Below are 22,609 nucleotides of genomic sequence, written 5' to 3' on the forward strand. Positions count from 1 at the left end.
GGTTGACGCTGCGGCTTCTGGGGCTGATGGCCTCCCCTGCATCCTTCTGGTGCATCACGCCAGGTGGCGGATGCGGGCTCTGCAGTGCGACCTGAAGTTTCAGTGGGCGCCCGGCATCAGGGCAACCTGTCCGACCATGTCCTAATCTCGGAGGGCACTGCGAGACAGTTGCAGTGGTGGCTCACGGACCTCGATTGGGTCAGCGGCAGATCCCTCTCCCTACCCCAACCAGAGCACGTAGTTGTGATGGTGCATCCCTCCTGGACCGGGGAGGGCCACATGGGAGAGGCGGAGATCACAGGCCTCTGGTCTCCGGCGGAGTCCCGGTTCCACGTCAATCTTCTGGAACTGCGGGCGATCTGGCTTGCACTGAAGGCATTCCTTCCCTCTGTCCGGGGAAGTGTGGTGCAGGTGTTCACGGACAACACCACCGCCATGTGGTACTGCAACAAACAGGGTGGGGTGGGGTCGTGGACCCTTTGCCAGGAGGCTCTGTGCCTCTGGCAATGGCTGGAACACCAGGGCGTCACCCTGGTTGTTCAACACCTGGCAGGTTCCCTGAACGCCAGGGCGGACGAACTCAGCCGTCGGTGCATGATGGATCACGAATGGCGTCTGTACTTGGACATGGCGCAAGGTCTCTTTCGGCAGTGGGGAGAGCCTTGGTTAGATCTATTCGCCACAGAAGAGAACGCACAATGTCATCAGTTCTGCGCGTTGGCATTTCCAAGGCGGCACTTGCTCGGCGACGCTTTTCGTCGCGAGTGGAGTTGCGGTCTGTAGTACGCCTTTCCGCCTATACCACTTCTGCCCAGAGTGTTGAGAAGATCAGGTGCGACCAGGCCCAAGTCATCCTTGTGGCCCCGGACTGGGCACGAAGATACTGGTATCCCGAGCTACTCAGCATGTCAGTCGATCCCCCGATTCATCTGCCTCTTCAGGAGGACCTTCTGTCGCAGCAGCAGGGGACGGTCCTCCACCCGAACCTGTCCAGTCTCCACCTCCATGCTTGGAGATTGAGCGGCGGCAGTTGAGGCCATTTGACTTGCCTCCTGAAGTCTGTGATGTCCTTCTGGCAGCCAGTTGTCCCTCCACAAAAGCGGTATACGCCTGCAGGTGGGACAGATTTGTGGCATGGTGCACAGCAAAGGCTGTGGATCCCCTTTCTGCCCCTCTTTCAGAGGTTCTCCTCTTTCTTCTTTCACTTGCCCAGCAGGGCTCTGCTCTGGGCAGTATCAAAGGCTACCTCTCTGTCATTTCAGCCTTCTTAAGGCTTCCTGATCAGCCTTCTCTTTTCAAGTCCCCTGTTGTAAATAGATTCTTGAATGGCATCACTCACATGTTTCCTCCTGTTCCTTTTGTGATGCTTCAGTGGGATTTGAACCTTGTTCTAACTTATTTGATGTGCGCTCCCTTTGAGCCACTTCATAATTGTCCTCCCCGTCTTCTTACTCTTGAGACTGCATTCCTGGTACCATCACCTCTGCCTGGAGGGTGAGCGATCTCCAGGCTCTTTCTTCTAAGCCTCCTTTCCTTTCTGTCCATCCGGACAAAGTTGTCTTAAAAACACGTCCCTCTTTCCTGCCCAAAGTTGTTACAGCCTTCCACATCGGGCAGTCCATCACCTTGCCCACCTTCTTTCCGCCTCCGCATTCCTCAAAAGAGGAAGAGAGGCTCCACCGTCTGGACCCAAAACGTGCGCTCTCATTTTATTTGGACCGCACACACCAGTTCCGGGTGGACGACCAGCTCTCTGTTGGTTATGTGGGCGCTAAGAAGGGACGGGCAATGCACAAACACACCATTGCTCGATGGGTCATTAAGGCCTGTTATTCTTTGGCTAAGAAGGAGCCTCCAGTGGGACTGCGTGCCCACTCCGCTCGGGCTACGGCGGCTAGTACTGCCCTGGGTCGGGGAGTCCCCTTGCAGGACATCAGTCAGGCAGCTACGTGGGCCTCGTTGCACACGTTCGCTAGACACTACTGCCTGGACAGCCAAGTCCGGAGAGATGGCTTCTTTGGCCATTCCGTGCTCCAGGACTTTCTGGTGTGATCTTGGTTCGCGGACCCACCACCGGGGTTGGTATTGCTGGGGTATCTATTCTAAGATATGGAATCTAACACTAACCTGTTTATTTCAGATGCACAAGTTACTTACCTTCGGTAACGATATATCTGTAAGAAACAGTAGTTAATGTTAGATTCCTTACTGCCCCACCCATCCTCCCCGTTCTGCGAACCGATATCTAGGGTTAGGGTTCTTCCCTTTGAGGGCCCTAGTTTCATGGCACCAGTGTCGGTTTTTATCATGGCTCTGCGTTTCTGGCGCGGAAAAGCTGTGTATAAGAACTGACGTCAGCGCGCGAAGGCAACGTCTAAGTACTCTGACGACGTCATCACGACGCCGGCGACTGACGCGGAGCCGCGGACGACGCCTACCGACGTGCAAGGGTACTGCTACGCAAAACTTTCCGGATCCAGTCTGATGCCTGGGGATATTCTAAGGTAAGGAATCTAACACTAGCTACTGTTTCTTACAGATATATCGTTCCCGAAGGTAAGTAACTTGTGCTTCAAGGGCAAAACACTCTTTCTTGAGATTGGGGCTCTGGTGGTTGTCAGGCAAAACTGTTTCCATCCCTTTTTGTGTAATGTGTTTGGGGTTATTCCCCATTCATTGGTGGCACCAACCAGGCAATGCACACTTTTAGGCCGTACCCAAGCGCTCCCATTTAACTATTCAGGATTTTAGTCGCAAGTGTCTATGGTGCTGTAGCACCTTTAGCAGCAAGTTCCCCGGGACTCCACAGTTTACGTCTTACCCGCTCTCGTAGGACAGAGGAGTTTGGCAGAGCCGCAGGTGCCCTCTGAGTGAGCACCTGTGATCCTGCTCAGTTCGGGGAAGTCGTGCTGCTCCTGGCCCATGTGGCAGCACCGGCGGTGCAGGCTCTTTCATTTGAGTGGTGCTGCTGGAATCCTCAGTTCGCGGAGCAGCTCCCAGCTTGTGAAGACTTGGTAAGCTGGCTTTACCTACCGGAGGGGGGTGGGGTGGGGTGGAGAATTTCTTTTTTTCGCTCCCTACTGGAGCCAGTCAGGGTGAAACATTGTCCTCTGCAACTTTCAGGTCAGTCAGGTGCAGTTCCCTCCTGGCATGCAGGGTTGCTGCAGTACTTGGACAACATGGATGTAGACTTTCTTGGTGCAGAGACCCATGCCGAGGTGGTCTTGGATCTCAGAGATTCATCATTGACCACTTTACTGGTGCCCCCCTCTAGCATATGGGGTCACTGCAGTGTTGCGGTACGGGTTCCTCCACTGGACCTTGTTCACTCCAGTTCTCTCCTCTTCCTCACAGGGCACACTTGTCTTGTTCACACCTGGATGTCAGCTACAGTGATATGTACATGAAAGGTTAATTCCAGGCCTACAACCCTACTCTTTAAGGTTCTCTTATCAGCCCCATCTCCCTTCCTGAGATGTGTCCAGGCCCCTTACTTGTGATCTATCACTGAATCAAAGAGCAGTTTTTTGAGGTGTAAGAGGTGTCTCTTCCTGTTTTTCTTCCATTGTGTGTCCCACTCAGCTCACAGGAATGCAACAATACACATCTGCTTTGGCTTCCCAAAATGGAAGCTTGGGTACTCTGTGCAATATACCATTGCAGGCACTCTTACTCAGTGTACCATCACAGCACACTTAACTGTTCGGTACAGGTACTTCCATGCATTTCACCCTTACATGTACAAATGGATTCAGCACACACACTCAGTCTGAGTGCACTGCTCGGCACTGGAGCTTTTCTATATTTACACAGGATGTGCTCTTTACAAACAAGCTGCCAGCTCACACACTTACCATGTGCGCGCTGCACAACACTTCATTCTTCTTGTATTGTACTGCACACAAGCAAGCACACATACACCAACACATGCTCTCATTGCGCACAAATACACCAAGCACATGTACTAACCACACACATAGTGCACAGTATTGCTCTATCCCTGTACTGTACCCTTCTCAGGCACACATAGAACCAACGCAAAGTCACTATCCATGCACTTTCAGCACTCCACATCTACAGTATGTAGGACATGGGTGAACTAAGCACACATAGTGGAATTTTAAAGTCAGCCTGTAGGCCTCACTCCAGTGACACATGGTAGAAATGTCCTGTTCACTAGTACTTATCAATACCTGGTTTGCTGCCTTCACTTCTGTTGAAGACGGTAGCTTTCCTCCACTGTGAATGTAATGCTTTCGGCCCCCCTCTCGGTCAAACAAGGCCGCAGTCTGAGACAGGCCTATGCCATGGCGCACACGCATGATTCGTGTTCACCTTTGACAAAAAAATCTGCTGTAATGATCCAGACACAGTATGGTTGGACACTCAGGGCTGGGGTACACGTCTCCAATCATGCAGAGGGCTTTTCCGTCCGTCACATCACTTTATTGTTACAAAAGAAAAGAAAGTAAATGGAAAAAGGACTTGGCCCAAAGTTAATTCTGCTGCAACTGTTACTAGAGATGCACTTTTGTTTATGGCCTTGCCACTGGTTTCAGCATAAGTGGATCGACTAAGAAGGGGCATATCCATCAATTTACCATTTTGCTTTGTAATTATTTCCTTGGAGCTCTAATAAGCATTTAAAAGAACATTGAGAATTCGTCGGTCCAGGTTTTAAGCCAAGACACTTGTGTGTCCCTGGGTGTACTTCGACCACTGCCAGGTCGTAGGACAAATTGTCACAGGTAGTGTTGTGACCAGTTGCACATCCTGTAGTAAATAGAAAATGTTGTAAAACGTGGGCTGCGCTGCAGATATATATGAATTGCCCCCCAAGGTCTAATCTACCGGGATGTTTTGTAAATTCTAGCGCTGTCTTTAATGCATGTAATATTCCCTTAACCATGGTATTACAAATTGTAACTATTTACTGAAACTGAGGCAGAATTTAGTTTTTATCATCTAATTTGATACGGAACGTATACATTCTTCCTTAAAGCACTGTCTCCTTGTTTTTGACAGAAGACCTCTTATCTTGCTTTCGATGTAACATGTATGTGTGTTTTTTTGTAGCTGAACCCCGAAAAAGCATCCCATCCGTTGTTGTGGGTGTGGTTGGAATGGGTCATGTGCCAGGAATTGAAAAGCACTGGAGTGAAGAATTAAACATCCAAGAGATCATGAGGTAATAAGCTCTCGTAAGCATTTGATGCAAACATTTTAATTATCATTGGCATTAGCGCTGGGATGCCCCTGGGTAACCACGCGCTCTACAAATGTTTATTCATTCAATCAATATATGTTTTCCAATTTTGTGCTAAATTGGAAAGGTAAGGCAGTTAAGCATTATTGTCTGCTTGTCTGTGCATTAGCGAACATTAATTGCCCACCTTGAATAAACGGTCAAGCTGAAGATGTGTCTGCATGACCATGACTTTAAATAAGATTACAAACATTTAAACATTAAAAAGGGTAAATCAGAGGCAAGTTATCCCTAAGTCCTGTTTTAGTAGTAGTGATGTTAATAGGTTACTTGTCAATTGCTTTATTACCTTGCTGCTGCCAGGGTGGTTTTATACATTTTATCACTTTATCTCCTTTTAGATATCCTTTATTGCCTGGACATTGTATCAATGCATGATTACTTCAGCTGACTGATTTTATTCGTTTTTTATGTACTGTGCACTTTAATCTTTCTTGTATACTTTTATGACTTGTGCCGAGATAGTTATTTTGTATTGAATTGAAATCCGAGGCGAATCTTACAAAAAATTATATCTCTAAATTTAAAAATAAAAAAGTGAACGAAAGCAATCAGGCTACACAGCTTCAAACAGTGAAAAATACTGCACATATTCCAACAGTAGAATATTGCACTGCCCCTTTTAAGCCAATCAGGCTGACTTTCTAGCCCAAAAGCACAGCTCACACAGCTGAATGTGTGACTCTTTGCAGTTAGGATCCTTGAACACAAGACAGACTTGATGGGTTTCTCCGTGGAAACAGTATGCCTTCACTCTTTATGAAGTGCCCTACGCTCATTTGCGGGGAAAAGAAATCTGAGAAGCATGTACATCTATTGTGTATCCCCAGTCTACTAGACATTTACACGAGAGAGAATTCATTTTGCTGAACAAATTTCAAAGAGGCCATTAAGACTGAAGAAATCTAGATTAGATTAGGGTACTTTCTAGAACCACTCTAGAATCTGCTGATAGTACTCAATCTACTAGAGTCTCCGCCATAGCTCGTTGAGTGCACTTTGGAACACTCCAGCGCCCCTCTCCAAATGCTTGAGGAAAATATCTTATTCCTAACTTTTCTGATTGACGTTGTGGGGCATGAAATGTTACACTGTTACAGACTATATAAAGTCAACAGAGACAGTACAGTCCTTCCTCTTACACTTGGAAAACTCCTCTTGTAATTGCTTTAAAGAGTTCACTTGTGAGTCTAACTACCTTCACTACCATAGTGATTAAGGAGTTTTGGTAATCAAACCAAATGGTTCCTCTAGCCATGTAGCTGGTTCCTTCTTTGGAATTAAGCATGGTCTCATCAAAGCTGATTGATCCATCACATGAACCCATGCACAAGTTCAGTTTAGAGCAGTTTTTGTCAAAGGTTACTGTCATTAATGCACTTCAAATAAATGAGATTCAAGCCCTGTGCTCTAATAAGCCTTACACAAAATTTGAGAGGGGTAATTAATTCTCAATGACACATTCCTCATTAAAGTGATAAAGAATTTACATTTACAACAGAGCATGTATATATCTAAATTTTTCTACCCCATGCCCATCCTCTCCAGCACGCAGGTACTTTGACATGATTGATGTGAAATGGCTGTCTGGTATTATAATAGGAATTCTAAACAATAGTTTAACTGTGGTACGTACTTCATAGGACTAGCAGTTGCCAATCAGCTCGCTGGATTGTATCCTTTAAAATACCTTGTTGCTAAAATGTCAACAAAACAATTTAAGGAAAATCATCCTGCAAGGAGAAAAGCAGCCACCATGGCCCATCTTGGGACATCATTCGTTATATTAGGAGAGGCGAGGCTTCATGGTCATTGTACATATTTCATGGCACTACTGCCTGTACTCTGAATCAACAAAAGTGTCACATATACACCCAGGCGAGTCTAGCTCTTCTGTGAAACTTGTTTTGCTTAGCTGGCTGTTCCACCTTTTACCACTCTTACGTTAGGGTAACTGCCACCAGATATCCAATGTCCAACGATAACTGCAGTTCACACGGAGGGCAAACCCAGAACCAGCTGCAACTTGTATATGGTCAATGAAAAGTCGCATATAAAAGTAGGGGTTGTCCACATACATTTTGTAAAGTTTGGCTCCCTGGCCAAGCTATTATGGCTTGAGGCAGGCGTGAATGGCAATTTGGATCTGAGAGATACAGATACTGTGTCCAGGGTACCTGGTTAGAGATATACCTCATGTTGACTGTCCTCTGGTCCTTTTTTTTTTTGTTGTTTTTTTTTGTTTGTTTTTCTGTTTTTGTTTTTGCAGAGTTTTATATAGCGCAAACTAGACCCGAACCGAATCGGGTATCAGAGCGCTTTACATAGCACCAGTAACGTTACATGAGAACACACATTCATTTTTTGTTAGGCACGGGGAGATTAAGTGATTTGCCCAGAATCACAGGATGTTTGGCGTCGTTACCGAGACTCGAACCCAGTTCCTCCAGGTCCGAGGTCGAACGCCCTAGCCGTTAGGCCAACTCCTCTCCTCTTGTTGTCGGATGCGCTGTCCTGATAGCTGCCATGTAGCTGCCCAGGAGGCTTCCCTCCCTCCTTTTTCTGATTTATTATATTTGATGTCATGGATACTGCAAGTTCGCTGGTGGGGTTTATGTAACTTTTTAGATCCACTGCTCTAAATGGTTTATGACCATCTATTATTTTGTTTATGAAAATCTAATAAAATTATACTTTTTTTAACAAATTAACGTGCTCAAATTCCCTTTAAATGGGTGTATGTCTATGAAAAGAGAGCTGTCAAACGACCTAAAGGAAGTCTGCCACGACTTGGATTCACTGGGTGACAGAGTGAATACCTTGGAGGACCATGAAACAATTAGGGACGAGGAGATATAGTGTCTCTAGCAGGAAGTACTCAGACTTCGAAATCTGGATCTCTAGACTCATATGGAGGACTTGGAAAACTGCTCCCATCGTACTAACATACACATTAGTGGCATTGCGACTGGGGCAGAGGACACGGACATAGAGGCCTTTGTTTCTAATCTCGTTTGCACAATTCTTGGGGAGCCCTCAGACTTTGATATCAAACTGGATTGCACCCATCGGGTGGGCTCCAGCAGTCCAGCACCATCGGCCGATATCCTGACATGTGTCCACGACTTTCCACTGAAGGAGTGCATTCTCCGAATGGCCAGGGACAATCACTCACTACAGTTTAGAGGCCAAAAACCCACCCTGTACCAGGACCTGGCGACGCCCACCCTTAAACGCAAGGCCTTTCGCCCAGTCACCCCCAATCTCTGGGCCTCCGGCATATCCTACTCCTGGGGACACCCATTCAGTCTGATCGTCCAGTTCCAGGGAGAGCCTCGCCAAATACGATCAGTGGATGAAGCTTGCAAGCTCCTGGGGATTGGGACTGTCTCCCCGGATTGGTTGCTGCTAGCTAAGCCGGGCAGGGGTTGCCGGAACGGCCGCATGACAATCAAGCCTTCGTCTCCGGGACTTCATCCAGACCCTGATACTATGGCCAAGGCATGACTGGCGGTTCTGGCGTCACTCACAGAGGAACTTTCAGGCCCCTCGTCGCCATGAGCTGGTCGAAAATGAAAACTCTGACCTGTTTTTCTCTCTTTTCCTCCCTCTTGCTGTGGGTAGGAGGGGCAGGCCCGGGCAGGAGCTGAGGGAACACCAATCACTGGTACCCTCTTTCTGTAGTAGGGGATCTCTGTGTATAGTCATAATCTAGTGAATAGTCCCGCCCATGTGCGTGGACCCCGGAGAAATTAAAAATAATCTCTTAAGGTGTCGAAAAATGCAGAACTGCACAGACACTTAGGAGAGAATTAAAGACAGATAATGCAGCCTATATCCACAGGCTACACTGTCCAGTACTTCAACTAGAAATTCCACCAAAAATCCACAAACAGCAAAGCCTGTCCAGATTTCCCTTGCTTTAACAGCAAAAACCCTCTGGAATGATAGAGAGGAAGACATGGACAGACAAGCCCCATAGGCTGCCATTATGTGGCTCAGAACAGGATACTGTGCCTTTAAGAGAACTTTCCAGAACTTCACAGTATCCCAGAATGCACTGCAGGTCCCTTTTACTTTCAGTTCTGTTTTCCGGCTCCTGCAAGCAGGACCCTGGAGCATTGAGCTCTCCCTTTTCAAGGGTTTATTGGTGATTTTTTCACTTTTTTCAGATTACTTGAGTGCTTTTCTTGAAGTACTTTGCTGTTTCTTCCTGTTTGTCTTTGGATGCACTCTTTAATTGTCAAATATGCCTGCATTATTCGACAAATGCCCGGAGTGCTCCAGGAAGAAGGCCAAGTCTGACCCACACGAGGTGTGTATCATCTGCCGTCCTTCATCCCATGTCCCAGAGGAGTGTGACATCTGCCGGGGTTTCTCTAGCAGGACCCTGAGGGATAGGATGAAGATCAGGCTTCAGGGCCTTGAAGACAGAAGACTGAAGGCACAAGGTGGGTCTGGAGGGGCTTCATCTGCCCATGCTGAGGCCTCTGGGGGGCTCCCCAGGGGCAGGAAGACCAGCAAACGTCCCCATTCTCCGTCGATTGCACCGACCACGACGTCGAGAGGGATGACTGCAGTCTGTTCCCCGTCTCCCCAGGGCTCTGGGTCGAGGCGACATCGACGCTCGGCGTCGAGGGAACTGAACAGACCGCTGTCGAAGTCTCCGGTGACTATTTCGTCGGCGATGTCGTCGAGTATTCGACGTCGAGAGGCCCGGAGTCGGTGCTCGCCGTCGAGGCGACACTGCCGTTCGCCGTCGGCGAAGAGGAGAAGGTCGCCATCGAGGGGATCCTTGATGTCGAGGAGAAGATCGCCGTCGAGGCGTAGAAGGTCGCTGTCGAGACGTAGGAGGTCGCCGTCGAGGCGAAGGCATTGGCCTTCTAGGGATCGGCGTTCGCCGTCGAGGAGACGAAGCTTGCCGTCGAGGGGCCGACGCTCGCCGTCGAGGGGCCAGCGCTCGCCGTCTGGTCGCCGTTCTTCGACGCCGGGAAGACGCAAAAGGAGTTCTGGCGCCAGGAGCCAGTCTGGCAGGCGTCAAGGGCCTATGGAAGGCTCTCCAAAGTCCCAGCCTAGTAAGGAGGGCGGGTCACCGGGCTCGGTGTACTCTGTTGTGTATACCCCTGCTAGGCCGAAGACAGTTACGCCTCCTCCTCCGTTACCGAGAGGTCTTCCTCCGCGGGCTCCCACCCCGCCTCCACTTCCGCCTCCTCCTCAGCCTCAACCGCAACCCCAGTTGCCGGCTGACAAGCCTCCTCCGAGGACAGGTTTGTTACCACGATTTCCGACTCCTCCTAAGGAGACCCCTCGGCCGAGGGCCCCATCCAAGCCAAAGTCTCCCGTCCCGGTGGAACCGGCAGGGCGACCGAAGCCAAGGAAGTCGTGATCCCGCTCCGGACGGAGAGGGAGGTTGCGCAGTCGTCACAGATCCTCTACGAGGTCAAGACTGCGCCACAGAAGGCGCGGATCACGGTCCCGCACGGACTCTTCCAGAACCAGGTCCTACTCCCGACCTTGTCAGACTCCCCGGGGACGAGGGTGTCTCCCGTGGATGACATCAGCACGTTCCTGGATGTTCTCCTGAGGGGTGCAGCAAAATTGGGAATCACGGTGACGGCTCCAACACCTACGACGTCCGTGATTTTTGAGACACTTCACAAGAAGCATTTGTCTCGCCCTCTAATACCGCTCGTGCCAGGATTGGTAGAGCCAGCGGAGGAGCTGTTCCTCACGCCTGCAGTGCCGAAAGCCGCTCCGTTCCGTCTTCTTAAGAAGTACAGGGCTCCGGATTCCGACCCGGCTTTTCTGAGGATTGACCCTGTTCCGGACTCCGTTATAGTGACGGCAGCCAGAAAACAACATTCTACCTCTCCGTCTTCTACCGTGCCTCGGGATAAGGAGAGCCGATGATCGACTCAAATGGCAGGAAGGCCTGTGGTACGGCAGCTACGGCCATGAAGACCGCTAGCGATACGGCTTTGCTGGGGCGGTATGATCGTGCCCTGTGGGAATCCCTCCAGCAGTTCACGGAACTCCTGCCACGAGATAAGAGGGAGGATTTCCTCGAAATCCAGAAGGAAGGGATTCTGGTTTCGAACCAGGTCATCAGAGATTATTTTTGATCGCTCCCGGGTCCACGCACATGGGTGGGACTATTCACTAGATTATGACTATAACAGAGATACCCCTACTACAGAACTGGAGTTACAGGACAGAAACTACTACTTCTTTCTTCTTGGAGCATGACGCTTTGGACATTGACCAACTCCATAATGCTTGTTCAATTGTTTGAGGATCATATTGTTGGGGATTGTTTATGCTCACCTCCTGGGACCCCCACACATTCGTCCCCCTTCATACACAGCTTGACCTCAGCATGACCTCAAACTTAGCCCTGTTGACAAACATAACAACCGCAACACCGAGGGGCTGGTATGAGTCTATGGCTAGCTCTCTTTTCACCACCCTACTTGCAGGACAATGGACCTCCAGATTCCTACCCTGAATGTTAAGGACTTGTACAATTCCCACTAAGAGAAGTACCATTCTGTCCTACTTGGAACACTCTGTAGCTCATATCTGCCTTCTACAGGACACCCACCTCCTTGCCGTGGATGTCTACAGGCTCCGTTCGAGGGCCTTCTCACACCAGTATTTCTCATCTCACACGTCTAAAACAGCAGGAGTGACTATACTCTTTAACTTTTTCAAGGGGATGGTTGGGCCTAGGCAGGCTGAAATTAGAGGTAGGCTTTTGCCTTACTCTGTCACTGTGGGTTCCTGCACCTTTACTCTGGGCTCAGTTTACGCACCTAATGAAGGACAGAAGGCCTTTCTGCGTCGAGCGGTATCTGGGATGGCCGGATCACCGGACCGATGTGTGCTGATGGGAGGGGACTTTAATTTGGTCTTCGACAACCAGCTAGGGCGCTCGGCCCAACGCCATGGGCAATCTGGGGCCCTGTCCTCTGACGGGGCCCGGTGGCTCCAGGATATTGGGCTGGCAGACATCTGGCAAAAACTACACCCTCACACTATAGACTATCCATTTTGTTCTCACGCCCATAAGACATATGCCAGGTTCGACTAATTTGTTGCTTCATGGGGCTTAGCTTCTCTTGCTGCGACTTCGAAGAGCGAGCCCCGCTCGCTCTCCAATCAATGCCGCAGCGACTCTCTGCTTTGTATCCCTCCAACCGACAGTCCCCAACACTCATGGCGGCTGCACAATATTCTACTCCATCGCCCTGCCGTGGTACAGCAAATTACCAAGACACTCTAGGAGTTCTTGGCTTTCAACAACACCCCTGATACAGCCATCACCGCTCTCTGGGAAACGCTAAAGACCGTGGCCGGAGGGGCATCCGTAGCGCATTTCCTCTGCAGACAATAAGATGCGCAGGGACAAGAGGGTTGACCTCATCAGACAGTTTCTTGAACTGGAGCGCATTCACAAGAGAACTGGGGAGCCACGGGTCTGGTGCCAACTTGAAATTGCGCATTTTCAGCTCGTGGGCCAATACCTGGACAGGGTGGAAGACGCTGCTTTGCAATTGCGACATTCTTTTTATGTGGGGGGGTCAAATGTGGACGCCTTCTGGCTAACAGATTGTGAGTACAGCACCAGGCGGCTACTGTCAGTTGGTGATGAACGCGGCCGGATAGGAGTGCAAAGACGACCCACAGATTGTAGAAGCGTTCCGCAAGTCTTTTACGCTGACCTCTACTCAGCACAACAACTTCCTATGGAAGCATTGACGCAATTATCTCCAAATTGTGGGCCACTCTACACTAACTCTGGACCAGGCGGTTGCCCAAGATGGCCCTATTCGCATTGAGGAAGTTATTTCCTCCATAGCCAGTCTTAAACTTCTTAAATTCCACGGCCTGAACAAGTTTTCAGCTATTTTCTTTTACAAAACTACCTGCACTATCATAGCGCCTATACTAAGTAGGCTATTCAAGGTAATAGGGGACTCCTCAGCTATCCCCCTTTTTGATGTTTCTAGCTTCCATTGTGGTGCTTCTGAGGCCCGGCAGGGACAAACGGCATTGTACGTCTTACCAACCAATATCTCTTTTAAATGTGGACCTAAAGCTCTTTACAGGGATACTGGCGTCTAGCCTGGGGTCTCTGCTGCCCAGGTTGGTGGGCCTGGATTAGGCAGATTTTGTTGTGACCTGACAGTGTAGTGACAATGCTAAGAGATCATTGCACCTAATCGATAAAGCCCAACACTAGGATGCAGAACGCACACTGCTGTCTGTCGGCGCTGAAAAAGTATTCAATAGAGTGCACTGGCCATACCTGGCAGCCACCCTCAAACATTTATGGAACAGGGGACTATTTCTACAATTGAATCCTTAGTGGCTACACACAACCAACAGCAGTGGTCCGGTGAATGGGCATTCCTCTGCTCCATTCCTGAGCACGAGGCAGGGATGCCCACTCTCTCCCCTCCTATTTGCTCTGTACATGGAGCTCATGGCGCAGAGAGTGCGGCAAAGCCCCTTGATTATGGGCATCAAGTTCGGTGGGGAGAGACTGTCAGTCTCTACGCAGACGACGTTATCGCAACTTTGGAAGACCCCCAGACCTCAATGCCAGCTTTTCTCTCTGAACTAGTCATTCTCCCGAGCTGCGGCTTCAAAGTTAATGTACATAAATCACAGACCCTAGGAATTTCTCTCCGCACTCACACATGGGATGCCTTACAGCGCTGTTGCCCAGTCCAATGGGCGGCGGACTCGATCTCCTATTTGGGGCTCTGACTCTCAGCCTCGCGTCAAGCCACATTCTCCCTAAATTATAAACACATGCTTCATCAAGTCTGCCAAGACTTACACCGATGGAAGGCCTATGGCCTTTCCCTGGCTGAGCTGCATAGCAGCCCTAAAAATGAATACGCTACCAAAGATGATATACCTATTCCAAATGTTCCCTGTGGAGCCCCCTTCAACAAGAATTTCATTCCTCTGTCTGGGCAGATAAGATGCCTTGAGTCCACATATTTCTGAGCTATAGACCTCCGGGGGGAGGGAAGCCTTGGTGCACCAAATCTCCAATGCTATTATCAAGCCACACAGCATGGACCCCTTTTGGAATGGTCCCTCAGCTAATCAAAAAAACACCAATTTTTCATGGATCGGGCTATAGCCGGGCAGCCTCCATGGAGGATCCCCTTCCACCATTGAACCAAACGCCCCAAAAATCTATACTGACCCCTCATTACGAAATCCACCTTGAAAGCTTGGGACTCGGACTCGACCGAGGAGAGATGTGGACTTACTTCTTTCCCATTACCTTTTACACCCGTAGTAAATACGGCAGGCTTCACCCCGGGTCTCGACACCTATAGGGCTGAGAGGGATGCAGGTCGATCGACAAGCTCTTTGACGGGGTGAGCCCTCTGCCCGTCGAGAGCCTCTGCTCAGATCTATCCCTGCCGGATCTGAACTATACCACTACAACAAAGTGTTACATTAGGTTCTGCACCCCTCAATTTGCCCTAACGCCCAAAGGCACCTTATCCCCTACACAAAATGGCTGCTCTCTAAAACCTCTAACGCCAGACTCATTAACGAGCTGTATTACTTCCTGCGCCCACCGGAGCTGACGTCTAAATCTCCCAGGCAGAAGCGCTGGGAATCAGAACTGGGTGGCATGCTGACTCAGCGGGAATGGGGTGACCTTTTCCACCGCACGCGACACACAGCTCGCAATGTCTCTAGTATTGAAACGGCAACCAAAATCGCCACTTATTGGTACCCCACACCTCCCAGACTGCATAGAGGAAACTTAAAGCCTGACTGCTGGCAAGGTTGTGGCTCTCTAGGCACACTAACTCACTTGTTGAGGGACTGTCCCAAGCTCACGTCCTATTGGGCAAGGGTCCTCGATGACATTGACACCCTCTTCGATACACAGCTGCCTCGCTTCCCGGCATATGTCATTCTTGGCTTACCAAATGCACTTACATTACCACTTAAGTAACGAAGAGGCAGACCGATATGTTCTGCAAGGCTGCGCCTGCAGGAAGACCTATTACCCCACTGGGGTTCGGAACAGGGCCCCATCTATCAAGGATGGCTACACAGATGATGGCATTTGTTAGGCATGGACCGTATGTCCCTCTCATTACTAAACAAGGGGCTCACTTTCCGGATCTTTGGTGCCCGTTTCTTTCCCTGTTGAGCTCGGAGTATCGCAAGCTTACTTGCCCCAAATACCTACACCTTCTACAACTTACGGAGCTTCTTGCCAACCTTGTTTAACGCCACACTGGTGGTCTGATGCTTTTCAGGGGACCAGTAATTTTTTTACTTAGCACGGGTTCTGGCGGGGGATGGGCTAGGGTTTCAGCATGACCATAACAATGCTTCTCTCTATATGCCTTTGACGTCTGCTGATGTTGTTTTGTATACTCAACAAAAAGATTTAAACCTAAATGGGTGAATGGTAAAAAAAAAATGCAAAGGAGTGTTTTTGAAATTTTGCATACACAGCGCCATTCAGCATTTACGCATTGAGTGGAAATTCTGGTGAGAGCTAGGATTCCAAAGGAAGCTACTGTGTTCCTTCTGTACAAAGTTCGTTGCTGAAATGGTAATTACAACATATGATTAATCACCAGTTATTGCTTTTAGCAGGAATATACAGATATCATGAAATTGATGAATTAAGCCACCACCAGCCTCATCTGATTGGATATCTTTCCCACTTAGTAGAGCATCTGAAGACTATTTTATTATACTTGTGGGCACATTTTACTGCCCTAAATGAGCTTATCACTTTCGTAAATATTCTACTGCTCCTTTTACAGATATTGAATTTGCCATTTAATGTCTGAATTTCACACTCGTTGCCAAGGTAAAGGTAGTTCTGAGAAGGGATTCTCAAGTTAAGTCTTTTCACCATTGAAACACAAGCTTCTCTTTTAGTAGAGATGGTACTTTGTAAATATGAGAGTGGGGACAAAGCCTAATGCCATTACCGTATGACCAGAATGCTACTATGATCAACCCTCTACTTGATCAAAAAGGGGCACCTCTCATCTTTCCCCGTCATCCTTGAATCCTAAATATATTTGTTCACAAAATGAATGTTTTCATACTTAAGATGCTTAGCATGCTATTTGGGACTATAGTACAATGAAGATGTAAATACGAAATGTAGGCAGAAAGAAACTGCATCACCTGTAAGCATTTGGGGCTAAAGTCTTGGGTGGAGGAGGATGTGTCCTAATAAACCAGTTGTTTCTTCCTAGGCAGTGATGGTGTTGTATTTTAATTTCTTTCAGTGTGCCACCTCCATCGCTTTCAAGCAAGATTCTTCGATCTGTTGTAAAAGCCACCTTTTTTGGACTTGTGGGATACGGCTGCTACCGTGTCGGTAAAAGGACAGTGCAGTTAGTTCTGTCATTACCAACAACAACACGCTGTCTTCAAAGAATTTCAGAATTCAGACTTTGAAATCTCAACTGAAAGACATCCTGTGTCAGGAAGCAAAAACAGATGAAAGTGACAAAATATAAAGACACCGGACATCTACATTGCCTTTTGCCTAATTGCATTTTGACCCTACATAGAGAACTGATACAAACATTGCCACATGTCCTTTAAGTGAAAATGAGTGCGGCATAACTTCTTTGTCTGCTCTCGGATGTGTTTCTCTTAAGTTTATCTATTTTCGATTTCAGGAGGAATGTGGTCCTATTTGGTCAGTCATACAGAAGGGATCAGACATTTTTATTAACCTTGTGAATTTGTTGACTTTTTTCTGAAGACTATACTACAGAAATACCAAGCTGTGTTATCTGCATAAAAGTGCAGTCACACCCCTGGAAGTGTACAGATATAGTTACACCTAAATAACTTTCATGGTGCCAGGCACCACAAAACCATTTGAAATGTTGTTACCACTTACGTTTTATACCTGAGATGTCGAGTGTAGGATTATATAGGCTAGAAAAATGTTGATTATAATTCCTTGAACAACGTATTTACAGACCTATTGATATAAATGTTTTTCTTTATACAAAGGAAAAATGAAGCCAAATATTTGCTGATACACTGTAATAAATTATCAGTATTTAAAAGGTATTGCAACGTTCGGTAGCAATGTTATGCAATTCCTGTTAAAATGATGGTTTTGTGAGCCTTATATTTAAAGTGTTAATATTTCCAAACCTAAATTAATTCATGCATTTTTAAAGTTTATCATTTTATTTTTTGGCTTTTGTTCTAAAGTATCTATTTAATATAATTGTACATTACACAAAGTTGGGAGTATGAGTCATTAGTAAAAAGCCTGAATAATATTTAGAGCAGCATTTATTTTAAATCTCTCTACTGTGCTTTTCACCTTATTTTTAGTTGTGCAAAATTAGCCTACTTAAGCTGGTGACATTTTAAATGGTTCCAGTCTGGATGAGGATTGTAATATTGAGAACAGTTTACTTGAGTTTTATATGCTAGGATCTTCTATGAAACTACCATTTTATTGGCCTTAACTTCTGTTACAATTATGTCTTGACGTTGTCCATTTTGTGAAGTGCTGGGATTAGTAAATATGATTTGGCAATATCATAAACATGTGATATTATTCTCACCATACTGTACAGAAATTATTATGTGCATACTGCTAGCTTCTGGGATAAATACTTTGCATTCTAAAGTATTTTTTTAACCCAGTTAACAAGTTCATCTCTTAAAGAATATCGGGTTTGCATGATTCTGGGGATTTCCAAGAAACAGTGTGGGTTATTTTCCACGAAAGAAAAGCTTTACATTTTTCTATAATGTAGAAATGTATTTTAGCAACATTTATGGCATTGATGATTTTGGTTCAGACGAGTTTAATACTGCACATACATTGCTTGTAGTTAGACTGCTTTTTGTATATTGGGTTGCATTTTTATTTCCTCAAAGGTATTCAGTCATTCTTTAATACAAACCAAATGTTTTAATGTCTTGTCAGAGATATTTTTACCTTGTACAGTGAAATATTTGCAATTTATATACTGTGCTCCTCAGGTAATTTTGAATCTGCTAGAGCAAAAAATAGAAAGATGCCTTAATTTCACACGTGCGACTAGCAATAAAAAAATATTTTATTTGTTCGATGTATTCAGCTCAGCTGCAGAAGTCTGTTTTTTTTCCGTTTTTTTTTAAATGATAGAGCAAGCAAGTCCTAAAATGTAAATAAAGCTGATATCACTTTCTGTATGTTTGTTTAGGTAGATTTTCTTCAAACCTTTTATTTCTGAATTCAAGACATTGCTTTTGTAGAGTTCTGCATTGTGAGAGACCGTACTAAGATGTAAAACAGTAAACATTCAAATGTTAAACATTGATATTACTCATTTACAACTGCAGTTATAAATTGGATGTGAGTCACACATTTTACAATATCCTCGCCAGCCCTAACTAAAATGATCAGTTCCTCCACAGAGACCGTTATTTCACATTTGAGATTTATATTTTACAGCTTTAGTTTAATGCTTTCATCTTTGCCACCTCAACAGGAATGTTTTTATCAGAGTGACGATCCTGCTTGATGGTACGACCCCCGAGTGGGCAGCACAGGGCACGAGTTGTAAAGTTAATGATTAAATTAATAGTTTAACAAAGTATACCTCCCAGTAATCATTGTCAAAGGATAAAGGGGAATAGAATACATTTCCCCTTGACAGCTGGTAAAGCCTCCAGCTGAGATTACTGTTCAGTAAAATACGGTGTTGCTTTTTCTACAATTTCCCATGCTCTTGTGTATGGTGCCTAACGGGTTAACTGGTACCACCACTCTAATGCCGGTCCAGCAGGACGGTCTTAGTAGCGAGATCTGCTGATCCGTCATTATGTTTCATGGAACTTTGGCAATAGAGATATAACTCTTAACAACATGTATATTCATGTTTCATGACTCAATATTAACTCCTAAATCATTGATTGTTGCAGCACAAAGGAATTTGCTTAACAGCAGGTATCTCCTGATTTCCCTACTAACTTAGGGATGACATCCTGGCACCACCGAGGGCCTCCTTATGTAATCTGCTAACAAGTCTTTCAAAAAGGTGTGTATTATCAGGAATGTTTAAGGACTGCACTGCTGCTCTCTTCCAGTCTTTGCTAGCGGTGTTACAGATGTTTTTCATTATCTTTTAAATGTTGAATGAATGGGTAACTATCTCCACCCAGACTGAATCCTGTGAAGCCTTACTTTACTGTTTTTTCCTGAATCATGTACCTTGGTATTACTTAGTGGTAATTGTTGTCTTCTTTTGAATAATTTTTGGTGAATGTGCCTCTCAAAGATCTTGTTAAACTGTACCTTTGATTTCTTATAAATACTTTATTGTAGCCATTCTCTTTTGAAGCACTTTCATATATTTTGAATTTCTGTAATCAGTATTTATCGTACCATTTCAGACTCTGCTTTAACCAAGTGAACTGGACTATTAAAATGTATTGTTTAGTTTCTTTTTTGGTCACTAATATCCTTCTTATTTAGTGTCTTTCTACATCAACTGACTGGTTGTGTAATAGTGAATTGCTTTAATTACACCAAACGTAGAACCGCAATCCTGTGTCCTTGACTCAATTGCACTAAAAGTTGAAGAGCTAGATTAATGTTCTTGATGATGTCAACATAGGAAATAATCTGTATTTTATATTTACCTTTTATTTGGGCCATTTGTACCAGGAAATTCATGTGTTTGTGCCGAAATATTCCATTGTTTTGTCCTAAGGCAGCATTTCCCCATGACTCATTGGCTTGTCTATAGAATATTACCAGTATCAAAATTGTCATTCTGCTGCTTGTGTCCTTTTGTCCTGCTGCCGGTTGCCTCTCTAATATTCCAATATTGGACCACACTTGTTTTCAAAATTGTGTCTAAATTTTATGTGCATGACACGTAACCAATATTGCCTAATGTACACTGTTCACATACATTCAAGAACATTAGCCAAGGATTGGGGGTTTTGATTTTTCAAAATGAGAGAATTCGTGTTTCCCTTTTTTTATTGAGCAGTGTGAAAGGCTTTGATTTCCAGATCTTAATTATTGGAACCAGAATGAAGGTCTATCGTTAGAATGATCTCTTGATGCTTATAATCATAATTTAGTATTGGAAAAGAAAACATTTAAGTAGTGTTCAATCTACTAATTACATTATCAAAGATGTCACATAATTGCTGTGTCCTTTCAAATTCTCGTAATACCCAACACTTAGAACAACAGAAAAAGCATAAATAACTGGTGCTTAAAAGAGTATTGTTAATTAGTACTTGTGTAGCGGTCTTCTGCAGAAGATTAATATTTACACTGAATCTTCTGAAGCATTGCTTTCTTTCAAAAAGACTTAATGCAGTATGTTTATTCACTTGGCAGCCATTTAACTAATTCCTTGAAGATCCATAGGCCACATTTGCTGCTGAATGTACTGCATCTATGTTGGCAGAATCAAATTGCGTATGTAAAAGGGCACGCTGGTTATTTGCTAAACGGACTCTTGTAAATCGGAAATCTTCATTTGGAAAGTGCTGTAGAATATCTTTTTTTTTTAATTTTATGAATGTTGATTTTAGAAATTACGTGTTACGGAGTTGTTGATGTAATGTTTCATGCAAAATTGAAAAAATTGCTTTTTAAAGAATAATAAACTATGCAACATATTATTCTGGAAAACAAATCTACTGTTCTTTTCAGGCCACATTAGTTCACACTGTGTGCAGATGTGGTGCGAAATATATGAAAGAATGTACCAAACCTATTCATGTGCCTTTGCCACACACTTCGAAGTTCCTCAAGGCTTGATTATCTTTAGACTCTAGTTCAATCACTTATGAAAAGCCCTGCAAAGTTGATCAGTTCCTTCAACTTCATCTTTAGCAACTATGTAGACATCACAGATGACACTAAAACATTAAAATTAACTGTTCCAAAGCATAGCTTCTCACATGCAGTCAATCGAGAAACTATAATCCCACAGATATCTGGCCCATTCTGACCTCCGATTGATCCCTCAAGTCACAAGAAATGCCTTCTGCACTGTATGATTCTCTCCTCACCTAAGGTATTCCATTAAACTACAGATACCATCTCCCTTGTCATAGTACTTAAAAAAAAATATTTATTAGAGTTTGCATACCATACCTTGGGATAAGGACTCCTAGGTATAAGAATGCCAGCCTGGAGGCAGTGTAAAAGTGTCAACGCATTGTAACATAGCATAAGTGCCTGGGGCTGGACGTCAACAGAGATTCACCTTGTTTATTGCGTAACTGATCGCAAGGATATAACATTGTAACCTGTCCTATTATATTATCCCTCCTCCATGTATCTGGCAAACAACACAGAGGTCCACGTGTTCAAGAGAGTGTCTGATGTGTTTGTGACTTCCCCGCTACGTCAGGCCTGTTCGTACTGGTAGGATTCAGAGTTAATGGACTTGGGGATCCCGCTCCCCCCCCCCCCATCTGAAAGGGTTTCTGCCCTTCTGCAGCTGAGTGATGTGTACCCTCTTCCCAATCTCTCTCAGTGATGGTGGCAAGGAGGGATGCCCAATCAGCAGCAATAGGATAGCGGAGTCCTTCTTTTGTTCCACTCTCCACACAGTCTCCTCCACCCGGCCAAACTTTCAACCTCAGTTCTCCATGTGCAGTGCGGGGACCATCTGGGGACTTCAGTGCATGGCCAAGGCTCTCCTGGACTGCACCGGGGCCAATTGTAGGGAATTTGCATCAAATTTGGGTAGCATCGGAGATGGCAGCAGACCCAGGAGGCAGACCTCCAGACCCTACTGATCTGCCCAGTCCAGGGCATGTCCCAGGTCCGACCACCTATCCCCCGCCAGAACCGTTCTGCTCCTGGGCAGGGCCAGGTCATATCATTGTCTTACTCATTAGAAATGCAGGTATCTCTGACTATCAGCACCAGTTATAACATTGAGGCAGTGTTGCGCCAGGTATGTCATGTGTAGGAAGTTGAACTGTGAGTAGCGAATTCAGGTGTTCTGTGACATAGTGTGTACCCTCTACAGAGCTCCGGTACATTCACCATCTCGAAACTCCTGGCCTGCCGCCGCCTCCCACCTGGCCCACAGCCTTGTCATAGCCTGCTGCGACTGAAGTCGAGCACATCTATATAGCCAGAATACTATCTGAAGGCCCTACCCATATACTAGGAGAATATGTAGCACCTTGTGCATCGTCGGTTCACCCTGACCCTGCTGCCATAAAGTGTGAATCGTCTCCACTATTTTGCCATATATAAGGAACTGTGTGGTGGGAAGCCCAGTGTCTTCCACTAGTTCCCCTAGGGCGCGTAATCTACACTTT

The 22,609-nt window shown here is 45.9% G+C and overlaps 1 protein-coding gene across 6 annotated transcripts in view; it reads left to right on the plus strand.

Moving 5' to 3' along the window:
• The window catches only part of TRABD (TraB domain containing), a 188,315-nt gene extending 167,354 nt beyond the window's left edge, over positions 1-20,961 (plus strand). For 3 of the 6 annotated variants that reach the window (XM_078678972.1, XM_078678970.1, XM_078678966.1), the window contains exons 9-10: positions 5,077-5,188; positions 16,567-18,228. In XM_078678972.1, coding sequence (XP_078535098.1) covers positions 5,077-5,188; positions 16,567-16,738 — 284 coding nt within the window. In that variant the 3' untranslated portion in view covers positions 16,739-18,228. Of the gene's footprint in view, positions 1-5,076; positions 5,189-16,566 lie in introns of all 6 variants that reach the window. The other 3 variants (XM_078678977.1, XM_078678983.1, XM_078678975.1) reach the window with 2 other exon arrangements.
• The last annotated feature ends 1,648 nt before the right edge of the window (positions 20,962-22,609 follow it).

This window comes from Lissotriton helveticus, chromosome 1_1 (genome assembly GCF_964261635.1).
Source record: "Lissotriton helveticus chromosome 1_1, aLisHel1.1, whole genome shotgun sequence".
In the NCBI taxonomy this organism is placed as follows: domain Eukaryota; kingdom Metazoa; phylum Chordata; class Amphibia; order Caudata; family Salamandridae; genus Lissotriton; species Lissotriton helveticus.